This window comes from Balaenoptera ricei, chromosome 9 (assembly GCF_028023285.1).
Source record: "Balaenoptera ricei isolate mBalRic1 chromosome 9, mBalRic1.hap2, whole genome shotgun sequence".
Taxonomy (NCBI): domain Eukaryota; kingdom Metazoa; phylum Chordata; class Mammalia; order Artiodactyla; family Balaenopteridae; genus Balaenoptera; species Balaenoptera ricei.
The window spans coordinates 14170512-14185215 of record NC_082647.1 but is presented as its reverse complement, the minus strand read 5'-3'; the positions used below and the strand labels follow the sequence as shown (position 1 = coordinate 14185215).

The 14704-nt window shown below is 35.4% G+C and overlaps 1 protein-coding gene across 1 annotated transcript in view; it reads right to left on the bottom strand.

Moving 5' to 3' along the window:
* KDM7A (lysine demethylase 7A) overlaps positions 1–14704 on the bottom strand; it is an 87748-nt gene that overhangs the window by 32593 nt on the left and 40451 nt on the right. The window contains exons 2-6 of the mRNA XM_059933229.1: positions 12163–12248; positions 6960–7077; positions 3655–3815; positions 1676–1817; positions 1203–1389 (exon numbers count right to left, since the gene is read on the bottom strand). Of these exons, the coding sequence (XP_059789212.1) occupies positions 1203–1389; positions 1676–1817; positions 3655–3815; positions 6960–7077; positions 12163–12248 (694 nt within the window). The remainder of the gene's footprint in view (positions 1–1202; positions 1390–1675; positions 1818–3654; positions 3816–6959; positions 7078–12162; positions 12249–14704) is intronic.

Below are 14704 nucleotides of genomic sequence, written 5' to 3'. Positions count from 1 at the left end.
AGTAATCACACTATTTTTGAAAAAGGAAATGCCATTCTTAGGATGGCCTATATTGATGTAATTTCCCAATACAATGTTCTAAATTAAATTAGATAATTATCAGATTTTTTAAGGCTCAAAAAGACATATTTCACATACCTGATCAATAGCTATTGCCCTTAATAAGCATCTTCAAAGGAGCTAAGGCTCCCCCTCTCAAATACGACAAGGGGTCAATAAAGTAGTGATGGAGAAATAGTTACAAGAGAGGAGGGTAAAGAATCACAAACATCCTACTGATCTCATTTTCAAGGTATAGAAGTAAATACATGTTAATAGGCCCCAGGTTACAGAGAGTCATCTCTGAAACTCTGCCCTTTCTCCTAAGACATATAATAATACAATTATTTTTAAAGATCTGTGAATAAACTTTCTTTAATGAACTAAACCTTTGCTTTCTCATGGAGGAAAGGAAGAGGAGCTCAAGGGCACAGCATCAAACATAGTCCAGAGCATTGCTGATGCACAGGCATGTGACATTGACAAAGATCTGGTTCTAGATCAGCACTGTCCAAAAGAACCTTCTGTGATGATGGAAATGTTTTATATCTGTTCTATCCAATATAGTAGTTATAAGCCCTATGTGGCTACTGAGCACTTGAAATGTGGTTAGTGCAAATGAGGAACTGAGTTTTAAATTATATTTAATTATTTAAACGTAGCCACATGTGCCGCATGGCTACTGTACGGAATAGCACAGTTCTAGATAAAGCAAGGTGAATATAAGCTCCTGAGGAGAATTCGTATTTTTATGGGCATTCCTGACTTATCCAACTAGCTGTCTTTAGCCTGACCTTAAGGTCAGAAGCAATTATTACTATAATTTTGCTCCTTCTCAGGTATTAGATTCAGGGATTAACTGGTAATTGACTAGGGGGAAGAAGAAACAAAAAGAGACAAAAGGCTAAAAGAGATTAATTTATAAGGTGGGGGCAAAAAAAGGGAATCTATATAAATTAAGAATTCATGGCTCCTCCATTACTTGGGATTAAAAAAAGAAAATCATAATGCTTCTTTAAGTATTTAAAATGATAGCTCCCACTGAAAAAGTACAAAAAACTTCCCTCTTTACAAATGTCATTTATAGCAAATGAATATACCCGTGGAAAAATAAGACTGTATGTTTTTGTGATTAAGTGAACAAAGAAATACCCCAAGCTTACCCAGAGGACATGGTACCAAACTGAAGTCCCACCAAAGTCAATGTGGAAATCTGTGTAGCTGTCTTGAACTCCCATTAAGCAGTATTTCTGAACAAATGGCTTGGGAAAGACTGAATCATCAGGCCAATAATTTTCCACCCAGGAAAGTTTTCTGGCTATATCAGGAACCTCCACCAATTCAGACATCCTTTAAAAAAAAACACACACACACATACACACACACCCACATCATGCAAATTAAAACTTCTTAAAATTTCATCTCCCATCTCAACCCAAACCAAGAAATTAACTGGAACTCACAGCTAGCAGCAATACTTAAAGTCTGAGGGAACCAAAGCAAAATTTACAACATAGCTGTATCACTGGGCCACTTTAGAAGTCACAATTATGTTTTTTACTAAAAGAAATTCATCATTTAACTACATTTTAGCTAACACTCAGAAGGCTAAACCAAAATGTCCAGAACTACTCACTTTGTATCTGAAAATTCAAGGCTGATCACATTTAACACTTTTGGTCTGTTAGGATTCATGAAGTATTTAACATAATTGTGAAGTGTCATTTTGCTGTCTGCCTGCCTTGCCACATCAATGACATCTATCACTTTGTCACCACCTGCAGAGAAAAATTATAGTCTTATTATTGGGCTTAAGAATTTCATCAATAGATGCCCTAAACAAAAATATTTTAAAGACCATATTTACTTGTATGATAATTAAGCCATCTATAAAAACTATATAGCCTAGACAAAGATTCTTCCTATATCCTTACTTTTTAAATCCAACTGGAACTTTTGAACAAAAGGATGATTTTTGAAAGAAAGAATAAAGCAATTAAGACAGAGCTGCATAATTAACACTGAGTGTAAAAAGTTATATGTTTACAAAGCTTTCTACACACCAGTGATTTCTTGTGCAGCTCACAACAAAAATACATATTACATTGGTAGGTAAGAACTGTGCCGCATTCCTCATGCATAAAATAAGGGGACTGACTTTTCCCTTTCACTTCTTTAACACCTAAGATTCTGAGTCCATCATTTTGAGAAACCAATCGGTCATTGGGGAATTAGTGAACAAATTAACCAGGACAAACAATTCCTGCTTGCCTGGTAGTGTCTTCTCTTCTAATATTCTGCTTCAAGAAAAAAAATGAATGGTTAGGAAGCAAAAACCAGTTCATATTAGGGCCTGTGAAATGAGTTCTGAATTGGGATTAATTTACAATTTTCCTATAAAATCATGAGGTATTGCTTGCTCAACACTGCATCACCCTAAAAAGCATAATTAGTTTTACAATGTCCTGTAGGATAAGGTGAAATTCAAAATATGGCAATACTTAATATGAAATAGGAAACAAGTGACATTTTCTTACTTTAATGTAACTTTATATAAGTTAAGAAAGTATTGCTGAATAGACTATTTTATACTTACGAGGCAAAACAATTCTGTTAACTGAAGCATTCCGCGTACTAAAAAGTTAGCTATCAAGTAGTATGAACGTTTTTCCTACACTTACATTACACTAGCCACTTACTCTACAGTGCTATCTATGCAAACAGGTTTAGGTGAAACCTCAGCCTCATCCTCTAATTTATCAAATAATTCAAAACTAGCTGAATGTGAAGTCAGACAATTTAATTGGACTTCCTCAGTGAAACAATTATCAATGTCAACCAATGGATCAATAAAGGGACAAGTTCTCAGATACTTCATGCTCAGGAGATAACATACTATAAAGAATAGACAGTTTGAGTCAAGATAGATTTGAGATCTAATCCTCAAATAATCTCTATTTCGTTGACAAGGAATGAGACCTACATAGAGTCAGCTTTATCTCTAAATACCCTGATGCAAATGAAAAAAGTGACTGAAAATGTCAACAATATTGCAACAGATGAAGGGTCTTCCACCTTGTTTCTTATACCTTTCCGGGCCTCAATATAAAAAATTAGGTCCAGACATCGTTAAATGGCAGTATCACCAAGTCATTAATATAAAAACAGGTTTGAAAGTGAGCTCCTCTTTTTCACAGCCTTTCTCTAGGCAGCAGGAGGTCACTAAAGCAGGATCCAGAAATCTTGTACCTGAATGTTGCTACAGAGGCCTAGAACCAACCCGATTTCCCAAAGCCTTCTTCCTCAGTCTGTAGCTACCCCTCCATAATAACTGTTCCTAAGCAAGTATCAGGAAATTTGATGACAACAACACCAAAAGCAGTAGGATGAGGCTGAGTAAATAAAAATATGCAAAATGTTTTTTTCTGTCTTTCTGAATGTAGGTCTGCTGAGAGAAAAATAGTTTTCAACATAGGTAATACTGAATTTCACTTTTCCTGACCCAGAAACGGAACTAAATTAACATCTATTCATTCAACTTTTAGTATTTTTAGGATAATACCAATTTTACTTTTACCATGTTTTCCCAAGTAATTAAAGGAATCAAGTTCGTACCTACATAACGTTCCACATCCATAACAGAAAAAGTAGGTGGAGGGAGCCTGAGTCCTAGATCATCTAATTTGGGGACCATAATAGGGACCTCAAATCCATGTTTCTCCAGGTATCTTTGTGTCAGCTGGCTGCCATGCATCTTTACAATGATTTCATCGGCACTAAGGAAAGCATAAGAGTAACATGTCATCTTTGTTGATAAGTTCAGTTAAAAAAGATAATCTGATAATGGGTTAATTCATATACTATATTATTATCTACATCAGTGGTTCTCAACCTATCATACCTAATCCTCCTTTTTATAACAAATGTTTTATAAAGCCCCTTTTAGTATTCTAAAGTAAAAGTCATAGATAATCACTTCAATACTACATATAATTGGAAGAATATATATGTATTATATAAAATGCCTTAACTATAACAAGAGAAAAAACAAATTAGTTTCCAGCAAAATACGTATTTCAATATGTAAATGTTCAGGTAAACAACACTAGAAAATATAACAGACTAATAGGATGCTTACAATCAATTGTAATGAGTGGTTGGATTTAAAAGTAACAAGATCAGAAGCCACTCAACACAAGCTGCATAGAAAACCAGAAGAGCAAAAGGGAGGGGGTACAATAGAATAAAAGCTGGTTACGATAAGTAAAAACAGACCAGATTTTATCTGGCTATAAAAGTCTACACAAATATTTGTTAGGCATTGCAAAGTCTCACCGGACATAGAACAATTCACGTTGTCCTGCACACTGGGGGATGACTAGCATCTGTGGTCCCTACTCTTTGAGACAATGTCCAAATGCCCCAACTCCTGGTTTCAAAGATCTGCTATCACCAGTATTTAATACATTTTAACACGCAGTCACCTTAAGCCACTAAAAAGGGTTGCTGAACCTCCAGCTGCCCTCTTTAATGATTAACACGTTCTAGGCATTACACTTAAGTGTGGTTTGTCTGTCCCTTTTCACTATCCCCTATCTAACCATAAATCAAAGATCTCTTTAAACGGGGATATTCTAGATTTTATCTTCCAATTGCTCACAGAATGCAGCTGCTATACATTCAAAGTTAAGTGCAACACTTGCATCATAGGTTAAACACAACAGTTTCCATTTATACAGTCAGATCTTAATAGTCTTGATGTCATCTGTAGCCTAGGTGTCAAGGAGAAGACAGGAGAAACTGGGTCTCTGAATTACTGAGCTCAGATCGTCCCACCTCCTCAATAACAGAAGGTCAGTTTAAGGCCTAAAAAAATCAAGACAGACTTTTCTTGGATAGTCTTGTAAGTGGAGGGCTCAGAGCTCCTTCACCCGACTCACTGAGTTCTGTACTGCCTTTTATTTTCCCCATAAGCATCCACAAGTGTTCCTTCTTCCCCAACCGCTGAGAATTTAACAATTCCTTAAACTCCAACCTAAGGGAGAATCTTAAATCACTTGTACTCCTCCATCTTAAATGTCTGGTGCTTTACCTCCCCCCGTTGATCAAAAATATATAGGTACAAGTGCTTAAAAATACAGGCACATCATTACTTACAAGAGGAAAAAACTGGACACAAACTAAACATACACCATAGTGGGACGGTTAAGTAAATTACGGGATATATTTACATACACACAACACGCGCACACACACACACACACACAATTGCATACTACACAGCAGTTAAGGAGTGAGGTAAATTTGTGTATACATACAGAAAGATATCTATTAAACATAACAGTAAAAAAAGCAAGTTGCACAACATATGCATAACATAACCCCATTTTATTTTTTAAAAATAGATGTATATATACATCCATACACCTATACACATAATTGTTTTAAAAGTTATCATTTATCTAAAAAAAGGGTCTCAAAAGACTTTGTCTTAAAGTGGGAGGGTCGGGGTAGATAACCCCTTCACTTTATTTTATACACTTCTGTATTAATCACATTAAGTATGTATAATTTAGTTAATTATTGTCACCCTGCCATGGTTTTAAATGATGTGGCGGTTTATGGAGTTACATTAAATAAAACCAAAGACCTTTAATTAATGGTAAGTACAGTGTGGACACTTGTGACCGCCTCTGTAACCTGCTCACATCTGTGTTTAATACTTCGGCCGAGAAGCCACAGGAATCACTGGGCCAGGATTTTTAACACTACACTTTTGGGTTACAAACCTATTTTAAAACATGAAAGCTAAGGCTCCTCTCCCTGAAAAATTCACATTCACATGTCAACATGTCAACTGTTCATACAATTTTAGGAAACTCACAAGCCTCTCTGAAGCCAGCCCATAGACCCTGGCTGAAAACTCTGGCCCTAGGCTCCAAATCAATCAATGAAAATAAACAGACATTTCTCCAATGACTTTGAAACTGATAAAGGAGAATATTTGAGAATAAGGCCTTTAATATCACAAAAATCACGTGGAAATCACCGTGTTTCATATTTTTTTTTTTCTCTCAGTATGTGAGGGAGCCAACAGTAGCTGCTTATAATTTATGTTTCTGTTTAAGGGAGGGGAACAGCCAGGTATCCTAAAGACTATGACGAAATAGCAAGAGTTTTATAGTTACAAGATCTGAAATAATTCCATAATAGGCTGCAGGTGATATTGTGATTGAAATTTAAATTGTGCTTCCCCTTTTTAACAAGCCTGGATATGATCTCGTGTAAAAAGCCTATTAAGCATTATCACTTTAAATAGATGTCAGGCAGCGAGTAGGAAATGATCTAAATTAGCATGGTTAAATGCTGTATAATGCTTTTGACGTTTGTTCTTTGAGCCACAGATAACTCAAATACTTTCCATTATCTTTAAAAAAAATAAAAAAAGCCTACTCCTATTGCCACCAGACGCTAAGCAACGGTTGTGGGGACTTCTGGCAGACGTAGGGTGGAGGCAGATAGGAAAATAACATTAGAAAAAAGCAGAGTATGAAAATAGGTGTAGGTGAGGTGAAGGAGAAAGAGAAGCAGCAGCTGCACAACATAAGGAACGAAGCACGGGAATAAGTGCCTTAGATCCGCGTCTTTCAAACTTTTTGGACTGAGACCTACAGTTAAATACATTTTTACCCAGTAATCCAGTACACATGCACATAACAAAGCTTCCATGAACCTATGCTTATTTACTCCTATTACTTGCAATGTACCAATATTTTCTATTCTGTTTTACTTTCAAAAAGTAAAAAGCTGATTAAGAATAATAATGGCTTGTAACCTGAAGTTTGAAAATGCTGCTTTAGATAATGTCACCTTATTGGGTAACATTCTTAAATGTTCTTTGGTCATAAGAGGTTTCCTACCTTGGGAAGACTCGAGAACGTAACTCCTTCACAAAAGTTCTAGTTCCAGCCTGCACTGGTTTGGAACCATCATCAATTTCTGTGTAGTCGTGCCTGTGCCAGTTCCTCCTCTTTTTCACTGGATTTTTAGAAGATTAAAAAAAGAAAGCATTTTTGTAACTGGTGGTACTATGTACTTTCTATAATCATTATAGTCTATATAATCAGAAACAACAATTGTCAAGTACAATAATACTCACATTTTTAAATGCATTTCTAAGGCTGAAGAAGTAAAATTTAATGCTGCAATTATAGGCAATTAACTGTGGGTTTTAAAAAATCTTTTCATTTCAAAAATGATTTTAAAATTAAATCAACAAATTCAAATTAGCAGACTGAGCCTTTTATAATATCCACATTTACACATATAAAATCTCACAATTATCTAAAATCATGATTTTCACTAGAACATTAGGTCATAATACGATTTTTATGGGTCATCCAAATCATCCCCTCAGGACAGGGCCTTTGATCCCACATCGGAAATCTATTTTAACAGCACAGTTCCCTTCTCTTTTATGTCAAGATTTATTCCCAAAATAAGCGTGGTTACACTGACACAAAGAATAGCAGGTGACGGCATCATAACGAAAGGAGGACAAGTAAGATGACAGAATGAATAACGTATGGTCAGTTCTAACGCTCAGATCCCGTGATTCTATGGCTCTGGGAGGCTACAATCTTGAATAAGCACAGCAAAACCAAAACCAGGGCACTTGGCTTTGACTCCTAGTTTAGTCATAACTTGCTCTGCAACCTCGGGCAAATCTCTTTAACATGTCTGGGTCCAGTTTCCTCAATGTGGAAATGAAGGGAATGAGTACAGCTTTTCAGACTGTGTTGAGGAACCCTTAATAAAAGGGAAGATGGAGAAGAGGCTGAGGTAGGAGCTCTGGACCTCATTCCTCTTTCCCCCAGGGGGCACCACCTACATGTCTTTTGTGTGGTATCAATGTAAGATTTCAGTTTTACTTTTTTTTTCTTTTAAGTTTGAAAATCACTTTTAAGCCTAAAACCTCCATGATTCTGGGAAATGTACTGATGTCTATAACTTACTTAGAATGAATCAAAAAATAAGGTGGATAGACAGTGGGATAGTTACACAGACAGATATGAGATAAAGCAAGTAATGTAAAATGTTAATAGTGGAATCTAGATGGTGGGTTTAGAGGTACTCACTGTAAAATTCTTTCAACTTTTCCTGTATGTTTGAACATTTTCATAATAAAACCTTGGGGGAAGGATACAACTCTACGAGTCTAAGTTATTTCAAATCCTTCTCCTTACAAAGATCATAATAATAAAATAATGTTGGATCCTCATATGGATAAGAAGTCACACTAAATAATCAATAGGGGTGGAAATCAGGCTTATTCATATCTAAGAGTCTAAAACAAGATCCTCAAGTAATTTATGGCAGTCAGACCCCCAAGATGGAAGAGAGTAAATCCCGTTTTTTAAAAATGTCATGGAAAAACTGACAATCATTAAGCAACCTTCCTAGAAAATACCATTAAGGTGTCCTTTGTGTGTTACTATTTTTTTTTTCTCACTTAAAATCAATTCTAAAATTCAAGGGTATTTCATTCCAGGCTTTTTTTTCCTACAGATATATAGATACATAACCCCATTTTATTTTCAACTGGGATCATAATGTTTATCTTGCTTACCTTTCTTATCATGGGCATTTTCTCCTTATTAAATATTCAAAAACAATTTAAAGGCAGCCTAGAATTTTAAGACGTAAGTGTAGAGGCATCTTTCAATAAAGATGAAATTAATATTAATATTTATATACATAAATCTGTTTCTTGCTACATATTGCAAACCTGCCTCCAGAAAAGTGGTAAGTAACTCACATTCTTAACAATATATATGAGCAGCCTATTTGAAAGCCCCAGGTCAACAGTGGGAGGGAGGGAGGGAGGGAAAAAGGGAAAAAGAGAAAAAGAGGGAGAAAGAACAGACTGCCCATTTGAAAATAAACAATGATGTTACAGTGTTTTAATTTTCATTTTGGCATAATAGATTAGAATTCAAACAGATTTGGGATTGGATAGCTATGGGCTCAAACTCCAGCTCTGCCAAATAGCTACATGAAAGACCTAGTAAGATAATTTTTCTCACATCAAGGTGTTACAAATATCAAAGGAGATAACATAGGTCTAGTCTTTCTTAGCACAGTGTCTGGGGCAACCAGTAAGCTGCCAATTACTTTTCTTTTAAATGTGCTGACTTGCAGGATGTTAACAGAAGGCTACACCGTCCTGTTGGGCCAACATCCTTAACACATAAAATCAGCTGCTGCAGGAGCTGACTGAATTTCTTAAAGGAAGGAGGCCAGTGAAAGAATATTTTAATAGGGAATGGAGAGAGAATTTTGAGTTTAGGTTGCATGTGCCTGAGGAGCACTGAGAATATGTGTTTAAGTATCAGGCTGGTTTTTTTGACACTGGACCTCGAACAAAGTTCTTAATTCCCATTAAGAGGGTAAAGTCTAAATTCACCATATTTATGGATATTATACTGTCTCAATGGTATCTGTAGTAAGGATTCCTGGGGAGCTCTCAAAGAAACAGGAAATCGTTGGTGGCAAGCAAAAGAGGCTTAAGACCAAAAGGTATGACCCAAATTAGGGGCGCGGGTGAGGGGTGAGGGGCAGTGGAGCCTTAAATCAAGATAAAACAGATTCCTGGATCTTGGGCATTTTCCTAAAGGGTACTTAGAGTTGGACTTTTGCCCAGAAGACAGCCAATGCCTGATCTTATGTTATTCAACGATGAGAAGCATATGAAGGGGCAAGTAACAGTCAAGCTTCTCTCTGAAGTATTGTTATTCAAAGTGCAGGTCATGATCCATTATGGATTGTGAAGTCAATTTAGTGAGCATGACAAGCTTTTAAAAAAATTAAATCATATAGGAAAAAAGAAAATAGAGTGCATTACATTTAGTAGTGTTTTCTTTTTTTTTAAGTATTTTTTTAAGATTTTTTTTTTTTTTATGTGGACCACTTTTAAAGTTTTTATTGAATTTGTTATGATATTGCTTCTGTTTCATGCTTTGGTTTTTTGGTTGTGAGGCATGTGGGATCTTAGCTCCCCGACCAGGGATCGAACCCACACCCCCTGCACTGGAAGGTGAAGTCTTAACCACTGGACCACCAGGGAAGTCCCTGCAAGAGTGTTTTAAACACTACATTATCCTGACTCATAGTAACCCCTTTAACATTTCATGGAAATTAAATTCAAATTATTTCATTTTGGGGTTATTTACTTAAATTCTAAGTTGAAACTTACATTTTAGTTTTGTTTCCCTTCTTGACAGAACAACCCAGTATTATTTATTTCCTCAAAGAATTACACTTGGTCAATAATTACTTCAAGTTATATACTACATACTTCAGTGCTACACAAAATAAGAACCTTTAAAAACATTTATATTAACAAATTAGTCAATTACACGTGTAACAATTCTACCAATTTGCTAACCCCAAATTTTATACTGCGTAACTAATAAAAAGGATAATCTGTATTTTACAAAAAAAATTTTAATACATTCATATAGCTTAAATTGTTAAATCTCTTAGAAAGAAACTGATAAATTATTAATATTTCTAACAAAACAGATAAGCAGTCAGTTGCTCCTAAGTCTCTTTTGAAAAAATCACTTGCCCATAACCTCAGAACAAAATTTCTATTTTAAAAAAGCATTAGGAAAAAGGCTGCACTCTAAATAAAGAGGTTGTATAGGCTACCTACATCTGACCCAAGTGTGTATCAAGGTATGTTCGGGAAAAGTTCAGTTCTAAAATGACTAAGTCTACAGTTTTTCTCTTTAATTTTATGAACACAAAAAAGCTAGCATGCAGTCTAAATTTTTAAGAAAGGAAACAGTTACAATCCAAAGGCTTTAAAATCTCTTCTTTACTCTCATATTTGTACAACAGTTAATATTCCCATCTATTCCTGTAAAGCATCTGTAAAAGGCTGACAATAATATCGCTTTGTACGTGTTGTTGGTGTACTCCAGAGGACGCGTGAGCTTCCCTGCCCGTGCCCTCACCCCTCAAGAAGACTGCAGGCAAAGACTTGGTCTGGCCTCTGCCTTCCGTGGGACGGGGACTGTGGGGAAGTTGCTCCCATCACAGAGGATAGCTGGGCAGGACTCTAGGCCATACTCAATAGCATGACTTAATTCGGACAACAGAAGTAGTACTTTAGCATATCAGTGCCCTAATTTTCTCCTAAAAGTATAATGCACGTGTGTGCATTAAAGTCTTATCCTATACTGTTCACTGTCACAAATAGTACTGGAAGATTTTTTCTTCTTCTTCCAGTTTTATTGAGATATAATTGGCATACAGCCCTGAATAAGTTTAAGTTATACAGCATAATGATCTGACTGACATACATCATGAAATGATGACCACAATAAGTTTAGTGAACATCTGTCATCTCATGTAGATAAAAAATAAGTGAAATAGGAAAAAAAAATTTTTTCCTGTGGTAAGAACTCTTAGGAGCCACTTTCTTAACAACTTTCATAAAGAACATACAGCAGTGTTAATCATATTTATCATGCTGTACATCCCTAGTACTTATTTGTCTTATAACTGGAAGTTTGTACCTTTTGACCATCTTCATCAAATCCTCTCACCCATCCCTGCTTCTGGTAACCATAAATCTGACCTCTTTTTCTATGAGTCTGTTTATTTGTCTTTGAAACATAAATGACCAACAACACTGTGTTAGTTCCTAGTACACAACATACTGATTCAATATTTCTATACACTTCAAAATGATCACTATGATAAGTCTAGTTACCATTCTTTTTTTTTTTTTAATTTATAGAGATAAAAACAGCCAGAATCAGAAAAATTTTACTTTATTGCACTTCGCAAATTGAAAGCTTTGAAAATATGTATTTGAGTTTGGGGGCTTTGCGCTGGCAATTAAGAAGGATAGTATTTTTTTCACTTAATGTTTTGACTTGTTAAATAAGTTATTTAATAATTCAAACAAAAACTGTATTCTCAATATCTTCAGAAAAATCTTCCTTATAGTTCTTGGTGGGTATAATATAAATAGTCAGAGTATCATTAAAGTATTGTCATGTACATATTAAGTTCTAAACTTCAATTTTTATTTAAGCTTCTAGTACTTACTCAAGGAGGAACCATGTAGAACTGCACAGTTGGGACAGTGATATAGGTCAATGTCAACAGCATGATGTTCTTCTACTCCAACACAGCTAAGATAAAGAAAAATAAAGCCAATGTGTGAATAAGGTGAAGATTTTCACTTAACTATAACAGATTGGTTAGAATTTAGCTGAGAAATGTACAACCTCACCAATAAATTTTGTAAAGTACAGAAACACATGCAAGAATAAATTTTATTCTCTTCCTTACATACTTGCTGAATAACTGTGGGGTTGAATACGTGGGAAGTGATTCACTATTAGCAGCAGTAGAGACAGCAGAAGTAACATAATTATAAACCATAACACCCTCAAACCATTATGTAAATACTACCTGTTATGGACTAAATGTTTGTGTCCCTCCAAAATTCACATGCTGAAGCTGTACACTCCTGTGTGACTGTATTTGTAGATAGGACCTCTAAGAAGGAAGTAATTAAGGTTAAATGAGGTCATAAGGATTGGGGACTTAATCCAATAGGATTAGTGTCCCTGTAAGAAGAGACACCACAGAGCTCACATACCCTCTCTCTCTCCTCTCTTCTCTCTTCCTCTCCTTCTCTCCTCCCTGAGCAGACTAAAACACCACTTAACTTTAAAATATGGCTGTCATCAGCAGAGGTGATTAGTAAATTTGGGTAACATCACTGACATGGTGAGAGCACTGAGTCTTAACAGTTCTGCTTTAGGTCTCATATCCCTAATTAACCAGTTAAATTAGTTTGAGGCACTGTATCTGGCATACTCCATATCATGGAGTATACAGCAGTAGCACTTAAATAAAAATAAAGTTTAAGGGAACCACCTAAGAACTGATAAAACTACATAGTGACATCTTGAAAACAGGAGTAGTTCATCAAAGAAAGACCACAGCAGCTTTGCTCACTTCCCAAATAACTTATTAGGGTAAAAATTTATACATGTTTGTACTCCCAAAAAGTTTCAGAACAAAAACACAACCACAACTAGTACTTGAAAAAGAACCAAAGCAGACCTAACACAGAATTTTGGGGCATCAGTTGACAGGTGTAACAGTGGAAGAGAAAATTAGTGAAATGGATGACAGTCATATTATTCAGAATGTAGCAGAGAGAATAAGATGGTGGGAAATACAAACAAGACTGTAAGAACCATGAAGGATAAAATGAAAAAGTAAGTGTATAACATACATTTAACCACAGCCTCAGAAGGTAAAGAGAGAATAGGGGTAGAAGCAATATTATGAGCTAACAGTTACAAATTTGCAGAAATAATGAAAGACACTGATCTCCAGATTTAAGAAACCCAACATATCCCAAGCAGGATGAATAAAAAGTCTGCATCTAATCACATCATAGTAAAACTGCAGAAAAACAAAGTCAGAAAATTTCAAAGCCATAAGAAGAAAAAAGCACAGATTACTTGCAAGGATGAGAGACTTCTCAAAGCAATAATGGAAACTGGAACACATTAGAATATCTTACATGTGCTTAAAGAAAATATCTGTTAACCTAAAATATTAACCAAGCGTTCAATATTCAGTTAAAATGTGTTTCAAGAAGGAGGGGGGGTAAGTATTTGTACAATCAAAAACTGAGAGTTCACCTCCAGCCAACCCACAGTAAAGAAAATGCCAACAGATGTACTTCTGGCAGAAGGAAGATGATCACAGAGAGGTCTGGGATGCAAGAAAAAAATGGAAAAGCTAAGAAAAGTAGAGTAATAAATATGTGGGTAAATTTATACGAACACTGACTACATAAAACAAATAATGTCATGTGAGGTTTAAATATATATATAAAGAGCTAAAACACATGACAATAGCAGCATTTGAGTCAGGAGAGGACAAATGGAGTTACAGGGTCCCAAGGCACTTATACTAGAAGGAAAGAGAAGGTAATGATTACTGTTAGACTTCAATAATAATGAGTTGAGGACCCCTATTATAATTTCTTGGGAGACAACTAAAAGAACAGAAACAGAGAGCATAGCTCCCAAACTAGGTGGGGGCAGAGGGTGATTAAAAAGAGGAGGGGAGGAAAAAGAGAAAAAGAAACAAAAAGACCAAAATAAGGTATAAATTCAAATATATCAGTAATTATATTGTATGCAAATGGACTAAATGCTCAAGTTAAAAGACAGATTATATGGCTGGACTTAAACAATACAATTTGCTGGTTATAAGAGACATAAAACAAGGATACAGAAAGACTGAAAGTAATAGGATGGGCAAATAAATACCACAAAAATAGTGATCAAAAGAAAGTACAGCTATATTAAGCAACACAGAATCTAAAGCAAAAAATATGAGATAAACATGTTCACTTTATAATGATAAAAATTTCAATTCACCAGGAGGACAAAACAGTAGTGGAGATTTTGACAATTCTCTCAGTATCTGATAGAATAAACAGGCAAAACAAAAATCTATGAAATATACAAGATTTGAACTGCAGGATTAAAAAAACATGGCCTAATGAACATTTATAGAATCTTACACCCAACATCCATAGAACACACATTTCTTC